The following is a 20,683-nucleotide window of genomic DNA, read 5'->3' on the forward strand; positions in this document are numbered from 1 at the left end:
TCAAGCGGCGGGTTAGAAGAATGTAGGTTTGGGGATTGTAGGTTAAGTACTTTAGAGGCCAATGGAAAAGGCAGTCCTTTTATTTTCAAGTTATTGTTAAGTGCCAACCATGTCTGCTGTACGAAGTGTCTGACAAACCCAAATTTTCTGCATCTCCACCACTTGTGGAGTTGTACAACACTGTGAAACGCTCATATCCTGCAAATATTTTGGGGGATATGGAACCCCTAAAAAGGGATTTGGGCAGTAAGTTACAATGGAAAGTCCGCCACTTCAGGGGCCCAATGTTTTTTTCTTGTGGTTATTATTACAGTAGATTTTCAGCAGCAGTCAATGCCCCTTGCAAATAGTGATGAAGCAGACATATAAACAGAGTACTACCCAGCACTGGGTAATTGTTAAAATAAAGATGCAATATTGATTAGCTGAGATAATCTGCGTAGACAGTTTTAATTAATGTAGGTATCAATCAGGAATGCTAAGCTTTTCGTAGGAGTGCTGAAAGCAGAGAGAATGTGATAATATTAGCCAACATATCCTAAGAAATTAAATGAAGAGTATGCATGAGTGGAGTCTTATGTTAGTGTGGGAAGTTTAATTTCAATAACTAGTGAGATAATGAACGTTGACAAGGTTGGTTGGGCCCACAATAGCTATACAGCTACAGCCCAGTGAAAGTGGCCTATACAGGTGTTTCCTCCTCTCCGGCTCTAGCGTAGACACAAAACGGATTATCCCAGTTCTCCTCTTGATATTTCATTGTATTTATCAATTTGCAAGTAATATATAAAATTATTGGGTAGGCGGTGAAATTTCAGACTGTGAAATGGGCGTCCTAGTATTTAACCCTAAAGTTCTTCATAGCTTAGTAAATCTAAGAAATCCATACCCCAGAAAGTCACACGTATCCAGTGCTTATGTTTGCTGCACAACTATCTACTTGTACTGTCAGTTTTTATTATTAATTGTCACATGATATACTCCTCTGTAATTAGCTGTAATTTGTTCATAGTCTCCAGACCGTCCCTTCTTCCCAGCCCTGCACTGGATCCTGTTACACGTGTAAACTGTTTGCTTGACCTATGAGCTCCAATTAAGAACATTCACCTGCCTTTACATCATCATCCTAAAACATACTAGTTGGATCATGACCATGTTTGCCTTCAAAAACCATAGGACCCCTGAATGCTAGGTTGTAAATGCTACACTTCCCATGCTCATGCCCATCCTGATCGTCACCCAAATCAGATTTAAAAACATTTAGTCTTTTTTTTGACTCCTTGATAGCAGATCTACGTACTGAAGCCCAAAGTTTGAGATGTGATTATGGCTTTCATATTTAAAAGGACGGTCTATTGGCCCATACAGTCACACCAACAAGGAATGCATATTAAAGTATGATACAGCTGTCATATAAAAAGTGCATGCATTGGAAAGAATTGTTAACGTTTAAAATATGGTAATAGTACGCTGTGCTGTGAGGAGCACCTTTTGGAGTTGTCACTGGCTTTCTCCTGTTCTAAGCCTGGTTGAGTGAGGGTCCTGCTCCAATAAAGAAGACTTGTACCCTTGTATGACTAGACGAGACGTGGTTACAGAGGGTAAAGCACATACTGACTTCAAGGAAACTGTCTAGTTTTTGTGGATGTGTTATGGGCGGGTGATGGGAGATGACACACAGCAGGGACAAGAGTAGTCAAATCAACACAATGACACAAAGACAGTACTTGGCAAATGGTTAGAGATAACACTTAATTAAATGCAGCGTAGACAAACATTTTAGGATGCATACAAACCAAGCCAACTAATTGAATAAACAAGTCCATTGTATATTGCACAGCATTTTGGAATATGATGGCGCTATACAAAACATTAAATAATAATAAGTCTTGTTCCTTTTGAATGAGCATGTGAAAGCTTCCATCACTGTAACCTTTAGATTTTGTTAGCATGAATTTCTGAATCACAGGGGAACGTCTACCAACAAAGAAATATTAATAGCAGATAAAAATATGTTTTCAAGAGAATTGTTCTGTTTTAATTTTTGAAAACACTTCTAGGTTTCACATCTTTCACATAATTTCGTGTGTTCAGACGGCCGCATATTGACCATTTATATGTGTTTTGGTCCTGTCAGGCTAGTCTACTAGATAAACACCCTGACTCTGCTCATACTGCTTATGGTAAACAAAAGAATGGCTAAGTCGTAATCACCCAGCCTGACTAATGGTAGAAGCACACCGCCAATGCTTTAACAATGTTGTTCCTTGTTTAGGGATTACTGTAGGGGACACGCTCAGTTGCTTATGGCGATATCTCCCTGCATCTAAAACCAGACTCAGCAGCCAACAGAGGATGGAATCTGTACTGTCCTTTCTCTCATTGGCTTTTATATATATATATATATATATATATATATATAAATGCAAACATAGTCATTTATACTTGGATCAGAACGGATACATGGTGCTTCAAATCCTGGCTCCGGTTCAGTTAATAACTTATAAATGTCATTGAGGCAAATTGAGTAATTAATCGTATAAGACCTGACATGACAGCATTCCAGTCCCCAAAAAAAGATTATTAATCCATATTTTGACATAAGAAGATAGGGCCTAATGCATTTCTAAGAAAAACCTATAGAACAGCCACAAACGGCTATTGCTGACAAGTGAAGCAAAGGCAATGTTGACAGCTCTGATTATTAAGGAGATTCGGATTCTGCCAAATTTAACCAGAAAAGCCGAGACATTAATTAAGAAATATTCTGTCAAGCAAGAGATATTTGCATAACCTGTCCTGTTAATGGCACTCAGTAGGTATAGTAGCCTTGACATGCAGAAGACCTGCACCTTTGTTATTTTGTTCCTATAACTCTGTCCAAAGAAAACCTTCCATTGGTGACAGATAGAAACATAGAATTTGACATTAGATAACAACCATTCAGCCCATCTAATCTGCACCTATTTTGATTTAAAGACTCAAGCCTTAATCGGTCATTTGGCTCGTCTTACATTCAGAAAATCTTTATGCCTATCCCATGCATGTTTAAAATGTCTGACTGTATTAACATCTACCACTTTTGCTGGGAGGCCGTTCCACTTATCTACCAGCCTCTCTTAGCTTTCTTTGTAAGGAATGCTTGCGGCAAGACGAGGCCTTACCTTTACACCAGTAAGAATAATGTGTTACAGCTAAACAGACTCCTACGTGAAGACAGCTATCATGGGGACAATATTGCATAACATTTGTTCAGAAATTAGGATTCTGGCAAAGAAAATACATGTAAATAAAATCCAAGTCAACTTTTTGAGTGAGTTGGAAATTGTAACACTCATTTGGTTAACCTTAGGCCATTACACAACCGGCCATTACACAAATGTGTTAAAGTGCCAGGGCCGTTTTTAATTCCCAGCCTGGTCCTGGTTAACCTACCCAAAGTGAATCCAAAACCAGTAATATAGTAAGTAAGGACAGAACAAAAGAGCCTGGACATAGCAGAAGTGGCCTGAGACATCTCGTCCATTAATAGACACAAAGATAACGAGGGCAGAAAATGAATTGGCCTGTCTCGTCTGCCATTTGGAATAATTTATTACTTGTTAGGATAGCTTTATAGACATCCCAAGCTTTCTTGAATTTCTCTGTTTGCCTAAACTACTTCCAATGAAAGTGAGATTCAAGTATCTGCTACCTTTTTCCTCAGTGGAGATGGGAACTAAACCTATTTCCCAAAGAGCTGGTAGCCATAATTTTACTCCTCTGATATCATCACTCTTTTTCAGCCAATGCCTTTACTCTAGAGCCAGTTAGAACTAATGTCATCGGAATGGATGGTAGGATTTAAAGGGCATTTTCTTTCAAGAAGGTCCCATTATGGTTAAAAAAGAAGAGGAATCCTAACAGAACTGTAGTAAATGGCATGTTTCACATTTGTTTACTTTTCTTTTAATTTTCTGCAGGTGTCTCATACAAAATGTCTCAGTCTGTACAAGTTTTAAGTATATTTCAGAAACATAAGTACTGAACAAATTAAGGTTTTTCCTTCACATGCACGTAATCTTACGTTAACACCCCAATTCTTCTGCCAGCTGGTGGGAGATAGTACTTGATTGGAAATGCTGTCTTTTGGGTTTTTTGGGTTGGGACATTCAGTAGATCCTTTACCTGTGCCAGTTACAGGTCGGAACACTCTGGATCTCTATTCTGTCCATATTTTAATGTCAAGGGCTATATACCATTTAGCATATGTGGGAGGGGCAAAACTATTAAATTAATAATGTAGTAGAATTGTGCCCCTGGGTTTTAACAGAACGGTTGGTTGTCCTTCAAATACACTTGAGTCTTACACAAAACCATGAAAAAATTCTACTGGACCACGGTGCTGACCTTAATGGTAATGGGACCCAAGGTTATATGGAAGTTCCAGTTTATGGAATACTTATGTCTGTTATTGTGATTGCTGTACTTTTGTTTTAGAATTTTGGCAGCTCATTCGGCAACATTTCACTTGCAGGTGTGTTGTCCAATAGACTTTGCAGGTTTTATTCTGCCCGGGTTTGAAAACACAGAGAAAAAAAAAATGAAGGTTACCCCTTTGCAGAAGCATGCACATCCTTAAAACCTGACTCGGCTGCTTTGGAATTGTTTGACACACATAATCGAGTGCATCAGCAATTCGTATGCATCTACTTCAAATCTCCAATTTACCTTTTATTTATTCCTAAAAAAGTGTTTTATGGCTCTTTTTATTCTGTTGATTATACATTTTCTTTTTTTGGTATATAAGTTTCCCAGTGCTTTGTAGGACAAAGGTCTAATTTCCTCCAGATGTTAAATTGTCTATATTTTTATTGGGTTCCATGATGTTGACAGCTGGCATCTCCAGGGGGTTCCATCAGATCCAATGTCAGGGTTTTTTTTGGACATCAGAGCAAACGTCTGTTTCACGATTTATGCTTTACTGGACGATCATGGGCTGTTCAGAGTCCTGTTAATTGTTTACTGGTTGGTTCCCCGCCATCAGGATTTTTGTATTTGTTCTTCGCTTTTTTTTAAAAAGATTTTTGGCAAGTCGACAGTCAACATTTCATCTGAAGGATGCACGAGCTGCTGGCTGTTACTTAAACGCCAGGCCCTTTCCTCATAAATATTATGTATAACAAAGACAATTATAGCACAGTGCTTTTGAACAAATAAGTAAACAATGGCGCAACATCTGGCCCGATCACTTCCTCTCAGTCCATTGTCTTCTGTTATCTTTCTCTATTTTTGTGAAATTCAAAGCAGAAGTAATTTCCCTACAACTGAAGAGCCAAGAGATGGGAGCCAGCTGCTTGCCAACCCTTTACCAAACAGCCAATTTTAAGAAGATGCCATAAAAGGAAAAACCCTTCTTGTCCGTCTCAGGAGAACGAGCTTGGTAGTTATTTTATACCAGTTGCAGAGATTACATTAGGAAAGCAGTGTTACATTATAGTGCAATATAAGCTCCTACTATTCCATGAACCATAATAGACAGATTTTAGTGAGCTCTTTTATTGATTTCTAGTTTTTCATTACATTTCAATATCCTTTAGTGTCTTCAATGCTGGAAACCTTTAATGTCCGTTTGTACTCTCACATAAAGCAGACCTGTCACTTTTCCCAAATGAGTAACAGTTCTATAGACTTAAAGAACCAATGTAATGTAGTGTTTACAAATTAAAATAAGCAATGTACTGTATACGTATTGAAAATCTGAGCTACGTATATGGAGCAGATAAGACTGACACTCCACTTTATATGGTTTCTTTTATAGAGAAGTGTTCTATGTTATTCTACGATACCGAATGTTTTTAATCTTCCAGGAAACAATACACACATTTCAAAAACCGCATCACAATTGCTATTATTCAAATTGTTATGACAGCTTAACCATTCCTTCAAATATGACCTGCGTTTTATCATTGAATGTAGGTTAAGGTTAGAAATCTGCTGAAATGTTTTGTTTTTTCTTTCAAAGAATCAGTTTGCCCATCTAGTATGTCTATTTTTCACATAAAAAGAATTGGGAGTTATAATTTCTTTTTATTCAAGACTTCGTTTACCTCCTCGCTCACCCCCACCACCATTAAATGGTGACACAATGACGCTTTGGTTTTAGGTGGTGTAGTAACAGATGTGGCTATTCTGCCGTAACTTTTCAATGTGCCTTTGTGACCTGTTCATTTTGAAGAACAATGTATTTTATTTACGTAATTTATCTAACACATTTTCTGCCATTCGATTCACATTGTTGTGGCTTAAGGGGCCTGTGATACAGTTATACCGCGTAATATGAGCTTATAGAAAAGGGGGGATCAGGAGAAGAAACAGGGACAATGGGAGTTGGCTGCCAAAGACGGACTGGATCTACTAAGAGCCCGGGAGGCATGGTGCACCAATCACTCTGACCACTATTGCTTTTCAATAGCAGACCCACTGCGCTCCACCACTTGCACACTCATTACACAACACGGCGATCAAGATCAGTGCTATTAAAACGCAACACAACAAGCAATAGCTACAAGTTGGAGAAAAGGAGGAGACTCCCCAGGTCCCGAAGGTTATCTCCATTTTGGAAGAAAATGGAGGGATGGGAGAGATGTCTCATAGGTGCAAGAACACAATGTATATACTGTATATAATAAAATATGGTCTCTTTGGTTGTTACAGGGGAGTGGGAGGGAATTTTACTGGAATACTGTAACTGAAATGTAATGCAGACCCGTACGGTGAAATTTTCTGTGGACTTATTTTTTTCTTACCTTAAACAAGGAAAAGTATAAAAAAAAATCCACTGTAAAGACAATAGTAGATTTTGGTGCAAGGGAGGACATTCCATGCATCTACAATAAGGATTTATAGTATTTATACTCTCAAAAAGTGTGTCTTAATTGCCTTTAAAACACATATAGCTTTAATAGGCACTGCTCTTCATGCTTAGTCATCTTATTATTTGCAAATTTCATAATTCAAGTCTAATCGGAGCAGTCAACTTGCTTCTTTAAGGGATCCCATAACTTATGTCACTAACGTTTCTATTTATACAAACTTTTCCATACATAATCACACAAAAGGCTAATGGTTTTCTGTAATTATAAAAATAATAATAGTAATTATACAAAAAAGCAAAAAATTGCTTATAATTTAATAAATATTGCCGAAATGAAAACGATTGAAAGATTAATGTCAGTATACACCTCTACGCATCTTTGTAAAGATAATTATTTCTGACTTTGGGTTGAAATGTCTTTTTCCCCAGAGGCCACTGTATCCGGCTTATCAAGACCAGCCAGGGTTTTACTATAAGAAGCTCCTATCCAGACGTTAGTACTTTACATAAGCATCCGTATCCAATCGAAGCCAAAGCAGACAACTGAAAAAATAAATAAAATAAAAATAATAATATTGTGTATATATGTATGTATGTCTGTGTATGTATATATATATATATATATATCTACAGAAAACCCTAGATTTCCAAGCCAATTAAATGACAAATTCCTGACAATAAAATTTCAGAGCTATTAAAAACCCATTTACGTCTGCCTTATACTTCCAAGTAAAATACTCGCACTAGGAGATTGAACTTTATTAAATACTTACTGATGCCAACCAAACTTTAGCTTCAGAGCACTAAGCAAATATTATTAATGATGACAACCATAAGTGCTTAGGAAAAGAAATAGATCAGCCAAAAATCTCTCCACTTCACTGGTTGGAAACCCATCACTACTTAAGTCCTTCTTTGGCTGGCCTTAAATTACAAAGCATATCCCATGTTTTGTAATATGCCTCCACATACCTCAGGCAGCGGTTTTCCAAGCCAAGTAATTGAACGATTTGCCACAGCTCCTGAGTGCAGATCTGAACATCCCAGCTGTCGGCAGCCATTGCCAGACTTGGAACACAAGACTGAGCTCTGAAGTGGCTGTCCAAACCACTGGAGCGTGGCTGGTCATTTGAACAGGGCCCATGGCAAAACAGACTCTAAGGTTTAGCTATAGGTACAACTCCTGTTCAGAATAATACAATTTACCATAAGCTCCCACTATCTTTCATGCACATGAATGTTATACCTATACCTGGGGGTTTCTGGAGAAATGGAAGCTTTTGCATTTCAAGAGCCAGAGTTCAGTATATTATCTTCCACCAAAATATACAGAGACTCGGGTACCCATAGGCAGTGTATTCAAGCACAGAGGCTACCATAGAAATAGATGTATATGTAGGAAGGGTCTGCCTTGATATCATGGAAGAGGTAGCGCTAGTGATCGGCAAGTTGGAGCGTTAGTGATTGGGTAGATTGACTGGTTTGCTACCGGTCTTTTTTTTAGTCCTTCTTTGACCTTAAATTGCTAATTTTATCCCATATTTTGTAATATGCCTGAAGGTACTTGAACGCTCTAATAATGAGAGAGTATGCATATTAAGAGTAATAGAAACACAGAAAGTGATGGCAGATAAGAACCTTTCGGCCCATCTGGTCTGCCCAACCTCTCAATACTTTCCTTAGATCCTGCCCTTATCTTATATCTAGCTTAGCCTTATGCCAATCCCATGCTTGCTTAAAAGCCTTCACAGTATTAACATCTACCACTTCTACTGGAAGGCTATTCCATGCATCCACCACCCTTTCAGTAAAGTAATATTTCCTGATATTACTTTTAAACATTTGCCCCACTAGCTTAAGACTATGTCATCTTGTGGTAATATTTCTTCTTTTAAATAAACTCTCTTCCTTTATCATGCTGATTCCTTTTATTTAAATGTTTCTATCATATCCCCCCATCATGGGTTTTTTTCCAGGCTATATATGTAAAGATCCTTTAACCTTTAAATAATTGATCCCAGTCACTGCCACATACTTGTTAGATTAAAAAGCCATTCCTAGGAAAGCATGGATTTCCGTCTACAAAAAATCAGTTTCTTGTGTAAGGTAAATAATCCCATTAATATTAAATGTCTATAAAGAGTACCTATATTTAGCTCAGTGTAAAGCAACATAAGAGGATTTACACATAAAGAAAATTGCTACTTTAAACTTTTCCCAAATCCTACATTTTATAGTTCTATACATTGAATAATCAAATGTAATTGTATTTATGGATTAAAATAAGCAATGTATACAAATCAGAAATCTACCACATGTATGTAACATGGGAACAAGTATATAACCACCCCATTAATGTGTTTCTCTCCTAACATTAGGTTGCTGATTGTTGTTGATTCTATCACCTGTCAGGCTGGAATAAGAAAGGATAAAGAACTTTGACAAAAAGTTGATATCTTGAGTGTTGACCTAGGTTGACCCTGCCATCATCTCTGTGGCCGTCGTCCTTGCCGCTGAGATTGTGGATATGATGTTGTGTCCCAGTGCTCTTCCTATTAATGATGCATGATGCCTCTGAACAGCATTCTATGGAGGCTGTGTTTGTTCGGTACGGTCCTCCATAGTGTAAATGGGCTGGCTGTGGAGATCAGAGATATTTGTGGTAACTGGCCAATGAGCATTGTCCACTAGAGAAATGAGCCCTCAATCTGGGGTAGATTGTCCTTATCTCAGGTAGCAGTGATTTGGGGTCACTGGTGTTGTTGACCACTCCATGACCAGAGAAGTCAGTCTAGATTCCCTGCACTTCTGTGCATGTGATCTCTTCTACTGTCAATGGAGTTCATGGATACAGTAAGATGACAAAACCGGTGCTTGTCTCTTTGCTCTACCTCTCCCCTTCAATGTGATCATGAGCAGGAGGGAGATAGAGAACGGTAAGAAACAGTGAATCCCTGGGTGCCAAGAACCAGGTTTAAAAAATATTTTTTATAAAAAATTTGTATTATCTGACCCCATTAATGTTCTATCCTATAGCGTAAGATAGCCCTGGCCCTTAAGGGGTTATAATAAAAATACTTTGCAATATATGTATCTTTAGATATTTGCTGTGCCACGTGAAGGTAAGTGTCCCAACCATATGGGGTCCCTTTAACGTTTCTGCAAACCTGATTAAAGTCCAGCCACTGTCTTGCGCCTTTCATTTGATCCTTGCCTCCACTCCAATTTCAAACAGACTTGGGTTAGAGATTAATAAGAGCGAGTAAGTGGAGTTGTGGGGATAATGAGAATAATGCGCATCTTTTCCAGGTTGGTCTGAGCTAAGCAAAATGCCTCCTTTGATTGTTGTCTCATTAAATGCTTTCTTATTAGATCACCTTGCGTTGTCTCTTAAATTAGGGTCTCTCTACCAACAAATAACTATTCCTAGCTAATGAACCACATTCTTCACTGGTCACATCCTTTCAAGTGAAAAAATATAAACATGGCACTCATTTCAAAGATCTGAAAAGCGTACAAGAGACGTTGTATATCCAATAGCTCTCATGGGGAAACCTTGTATTTGGAATTTCCCTTTATTTCAAAACATCTATTTCTTTTTGGAGGAGTAGAAAAAAAGTTAACACTTTTTCTTAATACCCTAAGTGAGAGTACAAAGGTACGTGGTTGCATTGCCCGCTTGCCTGGCTCCCTCTGGAACAGACATGTTCAAATACAAGCCTCAGGACCTCTGACAGGGCCAAGTTTTAAAAATATCCTTAGCTGGGCCTCGGGTGGTTCAATTTGTGGATTTTGATTGACGCACATGTCCTGAAGCAGGGATAGACTTAAACCTAGATGGTTCAAAGCTCCGTATCATAGAAGCTAAGCCGTTTTGCAGTAGACAACTCCCGCGTTTAATCATGTATACAAACACTGTTCTTTCTTGAGTGAGGAATCCAAAACTCGACCAATACATGAATTATTCTAAAAAAAAATATTAAACAAAGAATATGTTCTTCGGTTTCTATAAGTGTTTAGAATTCTATAAGAAGAATCTTCTTTTAACTAGTTCAATGACATAAAAAGCAGGCAGTTATTCCATTACCTTTTCTATGCCCATGCTGGTTTAGTTTGTGTGTATATATATATATATATATATATATATATATATATATATATATATACAGTGTATATAGTCACTTTATTATTTTTTGAATTGATAATTATCATAAGAGATGATAAGACTATTCTCAAAAAATGGACAGAAATAGATTTACCGTCCCACTCCCATATAATGGGTGTTTACAGGTTAAAATAAGTAAGAGAAAAAGTGAAATACACTATATAGACAAAAGTATTGGGACACCTGACCGTTTTTATGACATTGCATTCTAAATACATTAATATGGAGTTGGTCCCCACAGCTTCCACTCTTCTGGGAAGGCTTTCTACATGTTGGAGAGTCTCTGTGGGAATTTTTCCCCATTCATCTAGTAAAGCCTTTGAGAGGTCAGACACTGATGCTGGATTAGAAACCCAGAAGTTCCAGTTCATCCCAAAGGTGTTTGATGGGGTTGAGGTCAGGGCTCTGTGCGGCCGGTCAAGTTCTTCCACACCAAACTCATCCAACCATGTCTTTATGGAGATTGCTTTGTTCACTGGAGCTCAGTCAAGCTGGAATAGAAAAGGGTCTTCCCCAAACTGTTCCCACAAAGTTGGAAGCAGAGCATTGTCCAAAATGTCTTGGTATGTCCTGTTGAATCATTTGGTCTAAGCATTGCCTTTCTGAATGGAGACGTGAACAGGAATGCAGGAATTATGTCCAACGTTTCCCATTTGAGATTTCCACTTAAATGTCTGGGCTTATAGGTAAACTTTAAAAAATAAGATATCGCCTACAAAGAGCAAATACTAAAGTTTTAAACATAACATGTGTAGTCTGTGTCTGTGGACATTTTGTTTGACACAGAAGCCGTAATAATGATAATTATCTTTGGCTTTATCCAGTTAGGGTTTGTAAAGAGCTCTGTGTGGCCACTGACCTCTGTTTATGAAAGTATATAATGAGTGACAATAATGATACAAGTGGTAATTAAAGTAACCTGTCAAAACCTAGAGAACAAAAGCAAAATAAGAGATCTGATCTCTGCGCTGTTATCTATTTTAATTTTCTCAGTGTGCAAATCTGGCAACCTTTAAAAAGGCCTGGGAAAAAAAAAGCTTTGAAACAAATAAACATTCTAATACCTATAGTGTTGGTGCTCATATGACATGTAAAAGACCCAAAACATTTAAGTAAATGTATCTATAAAAAGCATACTTGGGAATTCTCCATGTTTGGCACAGATGCTCTGGTAATCAAAGGTGATTTACAAGTAGGGAGAGAAGTATTTGGCTGCGCCCACTCCTATTCCATTCTGGTATATTGGGGACCCTTACCCCATGAAACATGGACCCCAGCCCATGGAAATCCCCAGGTAAGGTGATAACTCAAAGGTACACTTACAATCATTATCATGATGCCTTTGAGGGCGAAGCTTGTTTATATTTATAGTAGCTTGGAAGGTAATCTCTTTTAGAAACCCCTAACAAAAAGGAACCATAGAATGGCTACATCTAAAATAAATATAATTGTTGACACAATATTTTCAATGCATCATACTCATCTCTGTGGAGGTACACATTGTCTAGGGGTATAATAGATATAGTAGATAGAAACCTTTCAATGTATAAAGAGATTTAACAAGGTACAGGGAGGTTGGTTGTTTACAATTAGATGGTCAGAATCTTGAATGTAATGTAAGGAAGCTTTATTTTACTGAGTAGATGGTAGATAAATGGATCAGCCTCAGAGCAGAGTTGGTAGAGGCTAATAGAGTGAGGGAATTTAAGCATACATGGGATAAGGGAGACTTAAATCTAAGACAAGACCAATGATTGGTTACAGCAGGAAAATGTACAGAGTAGATGAGCCAAATGATTCTGATCTGCTTATTCTACAATATAAGTCCCTGTAACCCCAGAAGTTTTAGGGCTTCGAAATCTAGTCAGAATATGTGGAAATATTTAACCCTTGCATTGAGAAAACAGCCAAATTAAATAGCTCCAGTATAAAACAGGCATACCAGGGTTCATTACCCTTAAATAGGCTTTTAATGTCTAGTTTACCTACTCCTTTAATGGCTGACTACACATCAAGGGGAGCATTAAACATTTGACTGATTGCTTGAAATAAATATGTTTTACAGACAATGCCTGCAGGACATTTAAATGTATATGAGCCTTTTTATTTTTAGGTGATATTGTCTGTTTTAAGCGGTGAAGGATGGGGATGAGTATTGATTATTTGAGGAAAGGATTTGGAGGCATTTAGCAGCAGGGGAGAGTAAGAAGAAGCATAGGTCATCGCTACAAAAGAGGAAGCATGTTGTAATCCAATTTTAGAAACGGCCCAGTAATCGTCGAGTTCTGGGCACGGGGAGATATTGTGTAGCCCTGTTCATGTCTATTACCATATATATAACATAGGTTGGACTGGTGACCCCTTAACTGCCAATTTTTACTTTCTCTCCTTGACATGAATAGTTTCTTTATCCATGAACAAGCCCGTGACAGGGCTGAGATGTCGAGGATGAATCTGTGTTATTGTAAAGGGTTGAACCTTGTATTTTATACAGAAAATGGGCATTTTAGAGAAAAAACTGACAGGCTGTGGATATCTAGACCATGGTGAGGCACCTTACAAGGAAGTTCAGATAAGGGGTGACTGACAAAAATGAGGGATACTTTAAGTGCTGTTTTAGATTTATTGTAACCACCCTATATTTTCTTACTGAAAAGAGGCCATCTTGGACACTTGAAAGAGAGAGCTGGGAGGTTTTGGAAGGTTATGAGCCCAAAGCCTTTTCTTTTATTTCAAATGTAAAGCTTCCATAGTGTCTGGTACATAAGGCTCTTTGTATGGGTTTTCTGCTCAATCTCTGGTGAATGGGACTTGCACAGTCCTGGAGAGTATGCAGTGGGCTGTCTCCCAAATATATTAGTGTCCCTTCATTACTGGGCCACCAATTGGCCAGAAGTTTGGTAAGTTTACAGTTCCACAAGACATTAGAAGCTCTGGCATGCGGAGACAAGGTATGCCCCTAATGACTTACCCGAGGGCTCAGATCTCATTAAAACTGCGGTAGATACAAACCACAGCACACAAGGAATAAAGAATTAAGCGAAAAGTATAGAATTTATTAGCATCCAAAACTAAACTACAACATAATAATACATACCAGCATAATGGCTATAAGAGCAAAAAGAATAAGGGTGGCTCATCAGTTGGTTAAAATACAAAATAATTCAGCAGAAGGGAAGAAAGTAAGTAAAACGAGGGATATTGCCTGCAAATTAGTAATGTATAAATTAACTTTTTAATATCATGGCTACATTGTTTTTCTTTTTTGATGACTACTCTCCCTGGTCACTAGCTGATCACCCTTTATACCCTATTGTTACAAAGTGCAAAGGTCTGAATTGATTGATTATTATTTAATGAATAAACCCCACTGGGAGATCAAGAAAGGGATACCATGAACATCATATGCCCTGTCATGAGGTCCTAAAATGATAGGAGTTAGGAAAGAGGTTTGCTGAGACCTCAACAGAAAATTGGAATAAATATGAGCAGCTTGGGAAAAAAAATCCCAGAAAGAGTAATTAGATATTATGTGAATCCGAATAATGTCCCCAGGCCCAATAGTGTGTAGAGTAGTTAAGAAAGAAAAGGCCGATCAGCTGTGTTGAAAGCAGCGAAGAGATCCTGGGGGATCTGTAGGAGGAGGCGGAATGGGAATACACTCACGGCAAAAGAAAAATCTGTTTCTTCATAAAAGTCGGTTTATTAAATGAAGTTGGGAACTGTTCGTTGTTTCTGCAAAACAAGCTGCCACATGACTATGAAGCCGTCCAATATCAGTGCAAACAGAATCAATTCAAAGTCAATTACGTGGGTCCTCCACAAAGTATAATACGATACACTGTCCCATCACATGTTCGTCCCAACATGGAATGTAGTGAGCCTGCATCTTAAAATGTGATTAGGAGATATCAAAAGGGGTTTGGTGTAATCAGAAAAGTCATCTGGGAAGCTGTAATCTATGCTTTCATATAAGGCACATATTTATTAGCCTTTGCTGCAGCTGTCAATAAATTGGAGTGACATTTTGTGTGTCAAGAATATGAGCCGAGTATGGCTGCTAAAGGGTCTTGTGACTCTGCATCTGTGGCACTACTATTTTCTTTTAGTATTAGTAGAGTGCCTTTATTTTAATAGACACATGTTTGGACTATATATTTTAAATGGGCATTTTTTTGGTCCTTTCACATCTAACCCCACAGCCCTGCAGTTACAGCACTGGCAATACTATCCCTTAAAAGGCCTGTAATGTGCGTTATATCAGACCAGTAATTTTTATGTTTTACTAATAATCCAACATATTTCTTTCATGGTTAGGTACATTTGTTTAGCCAGGGGATCTAGGACAACAAAATGGCATAAATATGGCATTTGGGAATCACTGGCCACCATGTCCTTCCTGGCCTACAAACAGTAGAACTCACTAAGAGGACAGTACAGAAGCCCAAAAAAGTAGCGCAGCAAGGATCCTGTAAGTGGAAATGCTGCCTGTGTTACCTTTTTGACCCCTATCCATTTTCCATTTATGATTAACAATAAATAAGCATCCTAACGGCCTTAAATGTTTAAGAGGCCATCTTTGTTGACTTGGGGTAAAGTTTTGTGATCTCCCCAATATGATTGGTTTTGTAACAAGGTTTTCTACCCTCTACAGGCCTAAGCCGGGCAGCCCTTCCGTTTGGCTTGATGCGTCGCGAGTTGGCTTGTGAAGGGTACCCCATTGAGCTGCGATGCCCTGGAAGTGACGTCATCATGGTAGAGAATGCCAACTATGGGCGGACAGATGATAAAATTTGTGATGCTGACCCTTTCCAGATGGAGAATGTGCAGTGCTACCTACCTGACGCCTTCAAGATCATGTCACAGAGGTATGTGTCATTGTCAGTAGTTTACCTCTGTGCGCACCTGATTATTGCCTTCCTATATCTGTATGCTGTTAATACGTCATGACATGTAAATGTTTGCAGCACAGACTGAATGTCTCTAGATCCAATAACTTCCAATGCCTTAAAAATGACTGGTGGGATGCCTTGAGAATCTTTATGAAACGATAATATTTCAAGGGATGTGTAATAAATGCAATATTCCACATGTTTCGGAAAGCGTTGCTTTAAGAATCTGTCACAGCTACACTGACCATTGGAGCCACGGTGGTTGTAAAAAATTAAGAATTCATTTAGGAAGGGCCTCCATGTAGGGAATATATGGCTTACATGGAAGTCAGGAAGAATTTGGCCAGAAAATGTGGATCTTAAATACAACAAGACATTACTACCAGGTGGATTTTCAGGTGCATCCTTCTAAGAAAGCTAGTCAGTGAGAGTCTCTTTAATTGGGTGGGCTCTGAGCAAACACATACAACATTTCCTGGTAGGTAATGAATACGTTTGGGGGAAAATCCGTAGAATGCTACATCCACTAGCGTAACAATACGAGTCACGGGGAGCTGTTTTACAGGTACTCAAGCCACACAAGTGCAGTCCTTACTGCCTGCAACCACTGTGTCTGGTAATATATCAGGAGGGCCTATGATCATATAACCTAATTTTCCAATGGATATCACCTAATATAAAGCATGGCCTCTATAAATTTGACTATCCGGGGCCATTTTTCACCTAAAAACATTTTTATGTTTTGTTAAATGTTTATAATAGTGTAAATACAATAAATAGGCCACAAAGTCAAAAAGCCGTGTCTTCATAAAGCCCCCTCCCTCTGTTCACTTCTCTTTTTAAGACACCCCAAAACAAAAAGTGCCTCCTTCTGACCATATGAAATGTTAGAAAATATATAATTTTATTTATATGAATTTCTAAATGAAAAATAAAAGGACACACGGGAAGGAAAGAGGAACAGAAGGATTTGGCTGCCAAAAAGCACAGGCCATCCTAAACACGGATGAAATTTACCACAAATGTACCGGTATTTAGTATCATATTCTCAGATAGTTTATAGTATATGACGTTAGCCTAGTCTTACTAGACCTCTTCCTTTTGAACATCTGCGGCCGCCTTCTGAGAGGGGTAGGGTCGCACTGATCTGCAGATATGTGGCCCAAGGTAGGGTTTGTCCCACTGAGAACCTGAGATTAGCCATGGTTCACCCTGCTGGGTTCTGACTGTGATCTGTTAATAGAAGCACAACCATGCTGCTTGCTTAGCCCTGATGTCAACTGCCCTGCTGTTACCGCCAGCAACCTTGAGGTCTGGGATGTTCCCCATATATCTGCTAAAGAGGTTAATGGGACATTCTCTGACCTTTTTTGGAATCCTTCTAGCAATATACTTTACCTCTGATCATATTTCTCTGAACCAGCAATACGCTTAACTGAGTTACAAAAATTATTTTACTGCTGCAACGCTGCTAGTACCGCACATGAAAAGATAGTGTTTCAATGCTCTGCAGATCTTACATGGAGGGTTCCTGATCAAATATTGTGCATTACAGGTTCCCAGTTATCTTACATGGGGGTTCGTGTTGCAGTTCTCTGTATATGCCTGGGAGGGATGGCTTAACACAGCCATGCTCCGTTGGTTTCTGGCAGAGCAGCACTAGACGTTCCAGTGCTCTGCAGGCTCCGTATAGAATGGGTTTATGTTACAACGTTCTGTAAATCGTCGTCAGGAAACATATACTGTTACAGTGCCCTTTAGATTTGCAAAAGAGAATAAGCATATGTTGCAATGCTCTGCAGATATCTGGCAATGAAGGTGGAATGCTGCAATGCTCTGCTTCTTGTTTGTCAGTGCGGGGTTAGTGTCACAATGCTCTGCATCTGTTTGTCAGTGCGGGGTTAGTGTCACAATGCTCTGCATCTGTTTGTCAGTGCGGGGTTAGTGTCACAATGCTCTGCATCTGTTTGTCAGTGCGGGGTTAGTGTCACAATGCTCTGCATCTGTTTGTCAGTGCGGGGTTAGTGTCACAATGCTCTGCATCTGTTTGTCGTGCAGGGTTAGTGTCACAATGCTCTGCATCTGTTTGTCAGTGCGGGGTTAGTGTCACAATGCTCTGCATCTGTTTGTCAGTGCGGGGTTAGTGTCACAATGCTCTGCATCTGTTTGTCAGTGCGGGGTTAGTGTCACAATGCTCTGCATCTGTTTGTCAGTGCGGGGTTAGTGTCACAATGCTCTGCATCTGTTTGTCAGTGCGGGGTTAGTGTCACAATGCTCTGCATCTGTTTGTCAGTGCGGGGTTAGTGTCACAATGCTCTGCATCTCTTTGTCGTGCAGGGTTAGTGTCACAATGCTCTGCATCTGTTTGTCAGTGCGGGGTTAGTGTCACAATGCTCTGCATCTGTTTGTCAGTGCGGGGTTAGTGTCACAATGCTCTGCATCTGTTTGTCAGTGCGGGGTTAGTGTCACAATGCTCTGCATCTGTTTGTCAGTGCGGGGTTAGTGTCACAATGCTCTGCATCTGTTTGTCAGTGCGGGGTTAGTGTCACAATGCTCTGCATCTGTTTGTCAGTGCAGGGTTAGTGTCACAATGCTCTGCATCTCTTTGTCGTGCAGGGTTAGTGTCACAATGCTCTGCATCTGTTTGTCGGTGCGGGGTTAGTGTCACAATGCTCTGCATCTCTTTGTCGTGCAGGGTTAGTGTCACAATGCTCTGCATCTGTTTGTCAGTGCGGGGTTAGTGTCACAATGCTCTGCATCTGTTTGTCAGTGCGGGGTTAGTGTCACAATGCTCTGCATCTGTTTGTCAGTGCGGGGTTAGTGTCACAATGCTCTGCATCTGTTTGTCAGTGCGGGGTTAGTGTCACAATGCTCTGCATCTCTTTGTCGTGCAGGGTTAGTGTCACAATGCTCTGCATCTGTTTGTCAGTGCGGGGTTAGTGTCACAATGCTCTGCATCTGTTTGTCGTGCAGGGTTAGTGTCACAATGCTCTGCATCTGTTTGTCAGTGCGGGGTTAGTGTCACAATGCTCTGCATCTGTTTGTCAGTGCGGGGTTAGTGTCACAATGCTCTGCATCTGTTTGTCAGTGCGGGGTTAGTGTCACAATGCTCTGCATCTGTTTGTCAGTGCGGGGTTAGTGTCACAATGCTCTGCATCTCTTTGTCGTGCAGGGTTAGTGTCACAATGCTCTGCATCTGTTTGTCAGTGCGGGGTTAGTGTCACAATGCTCTGCATCTCTTTGTCGTGCAGGGTTAGTGTCACAATGCTCTGCATCTGTTTGTCAGTGCGGGGTTAGTGTCACAATGCTCTGCATCTGTTTGTCGTGCAGGGTTAGTGTCACAATGCTCTGCATCTGTTTGTCAGTGCGGGGTTAGTGTCACAATGCTCTGCATCTGTTTGTCAGTGCGGGGTTAGTGTCACAATGCTCTGCATCTGTTTGTCAGTGCGGGGTTAGTGTCACAATGCTCTGCATCTGTTTGTCAGTGCGGGGTTAGTGTCACAATGCTCTGCATCTCTTTGTCGTGCAGGGTTAGTGTCACAATGCTCTGCATCTGTTTGTCAGTGCGGGGTTAGTGTCACAATGCTCTGCATCTGTTTGTCAGTGCGGGGTTAGTGTCACAATGCTCTGCATCTGTTTGTCAGTGCGGGGTTAGTGTCACAATGCTCTGCATCTGTTTGTCAGTGCAGGGTTAGTGTCACAATGCTCTGCATCTGTTTGTCGGTGCGGGGTTAGTGTCACAATGCTCTGCATCTCTTTGTCGTGCAGGGTTAGTGTCACAATGCTCTGCATCTGTTTGTCAGTGCGGGGTTAGTGTCACAATGCTCTGCATCTGTTTGTCAGTGCGGGGTTAGTGTCACAATGCTCTGCATCTGTTTGTCAGTGCGGGGTTAGTGTCACAATGCTCTGCATCTGTTTGTCAGTGCGGGGTTAGTGTCACAATGCTCTGCATCTGTTTGTCAGTGCGGGGTTAGTGTCACAATGCTCTGCATCTGTTTGTCAGTGCGGGGTTAGTGTCACAATGCTCTGCATCTCTTTGTCGTGCAGGGTTAGTGTCACAATGCTCTGCATCTGTTTGTCAGTGCGGGGTTAGTGTCACAATGCTCTGCATCTGTTTGTCGTGCAGGGTTAGTGTCACAATGCTCTGCATCTGTTTGTCAGTGCGGGGTTAGTGTCACAATGCTCTGCATCTGTTTGTCAGTGCGGGGTTAGTGTCACAATGCTCTGCATCTGTTTGTCAGTGCGGGGTTAGTGTCACAATGCTCTGCATCTGTTTGTCAGTGCGGGGTTAGTGTCACAATGCTCTGCATCTCTTTGTCGTGCAGGGTTAGTGTCACAATGCTCTGCATCTGTTTGTCAGTGCGGGGTTAGTGTCACAATGCTCTGCATCTCTTTGTCAGTGCGGGGTTAGTGTCACAATGCTCTGCATCTGTTTGTCAGTGCGGGGTTAGTGTCACAATGCTCTGCATCTGTTTGTCAGTGCGGGGTTAGTGTCACAATGCTCTGCATCTGTTTGTCGTGCAGGGTTAGTGTCACAATGCTCTGCATCTGTTTGTCAGTGCGGGGTTAGTGTCACAATGCTCTGCATCTGTTTGTCAGTGCGGGGTTAGTGTCACAATGCTCTGCATCTCTTTGTCGTGCAGGGTTAGTGTCACAATGCTCTGCATCTGTTTGTCAGTGCAGGGTTAGTGTCACAATGCTCTGCATCTCTTTGTCGTGCAGGGTTAGTGTCACAATGCTCTGCATCTGTTTGTCGGTGCGGGGTTAGTG

At 40.1% G+C, this 20,683-nt stretch overlaps 1 protein-coding gene across 1 annotated transcript in view; it reads left to right on the plus strand.

Annotated features, from left to right (window-relative positions):
• Nucleotides 1-15,683: 15,683 nt before the first annotated feature.
• The window catches only part of LOC149279226 (adhesion G protein-coupled receptor L1-like), a 55,780-nt gene continuing 50,780 nt past the window's right edge, over nt 15,684-20,683 (plus strand). Inside the window, exon 1 of the mRNA XM_089501458.1 lies at nt 15,684-15,889. Within this exon, the coding sequence (XP_089357584.1) occupies nt 15,708-15,889 (182 nt within the window). The 5' untranslated portion in view covers nt 15,684-15,707. The remainder of the gene's footprint in view (nt 15,890-20,683) is intronic.

Source organism: Sceloporus occidentalis, unplaced genomic scaffold, assembly GCF_023333645.1.
Source record: "Sceloporus occidentalis isolate IW3139 unplaced genomic scaffold, rSceOcc1.0.p SCAF_174, whole genome shotgun sequence".
NCBI lineage: Eukaryota > Metazoa > Chordata > Lepidosauria > Squamata > Phrynosomatidae > Sceloporus > Sceloporus occidentalis.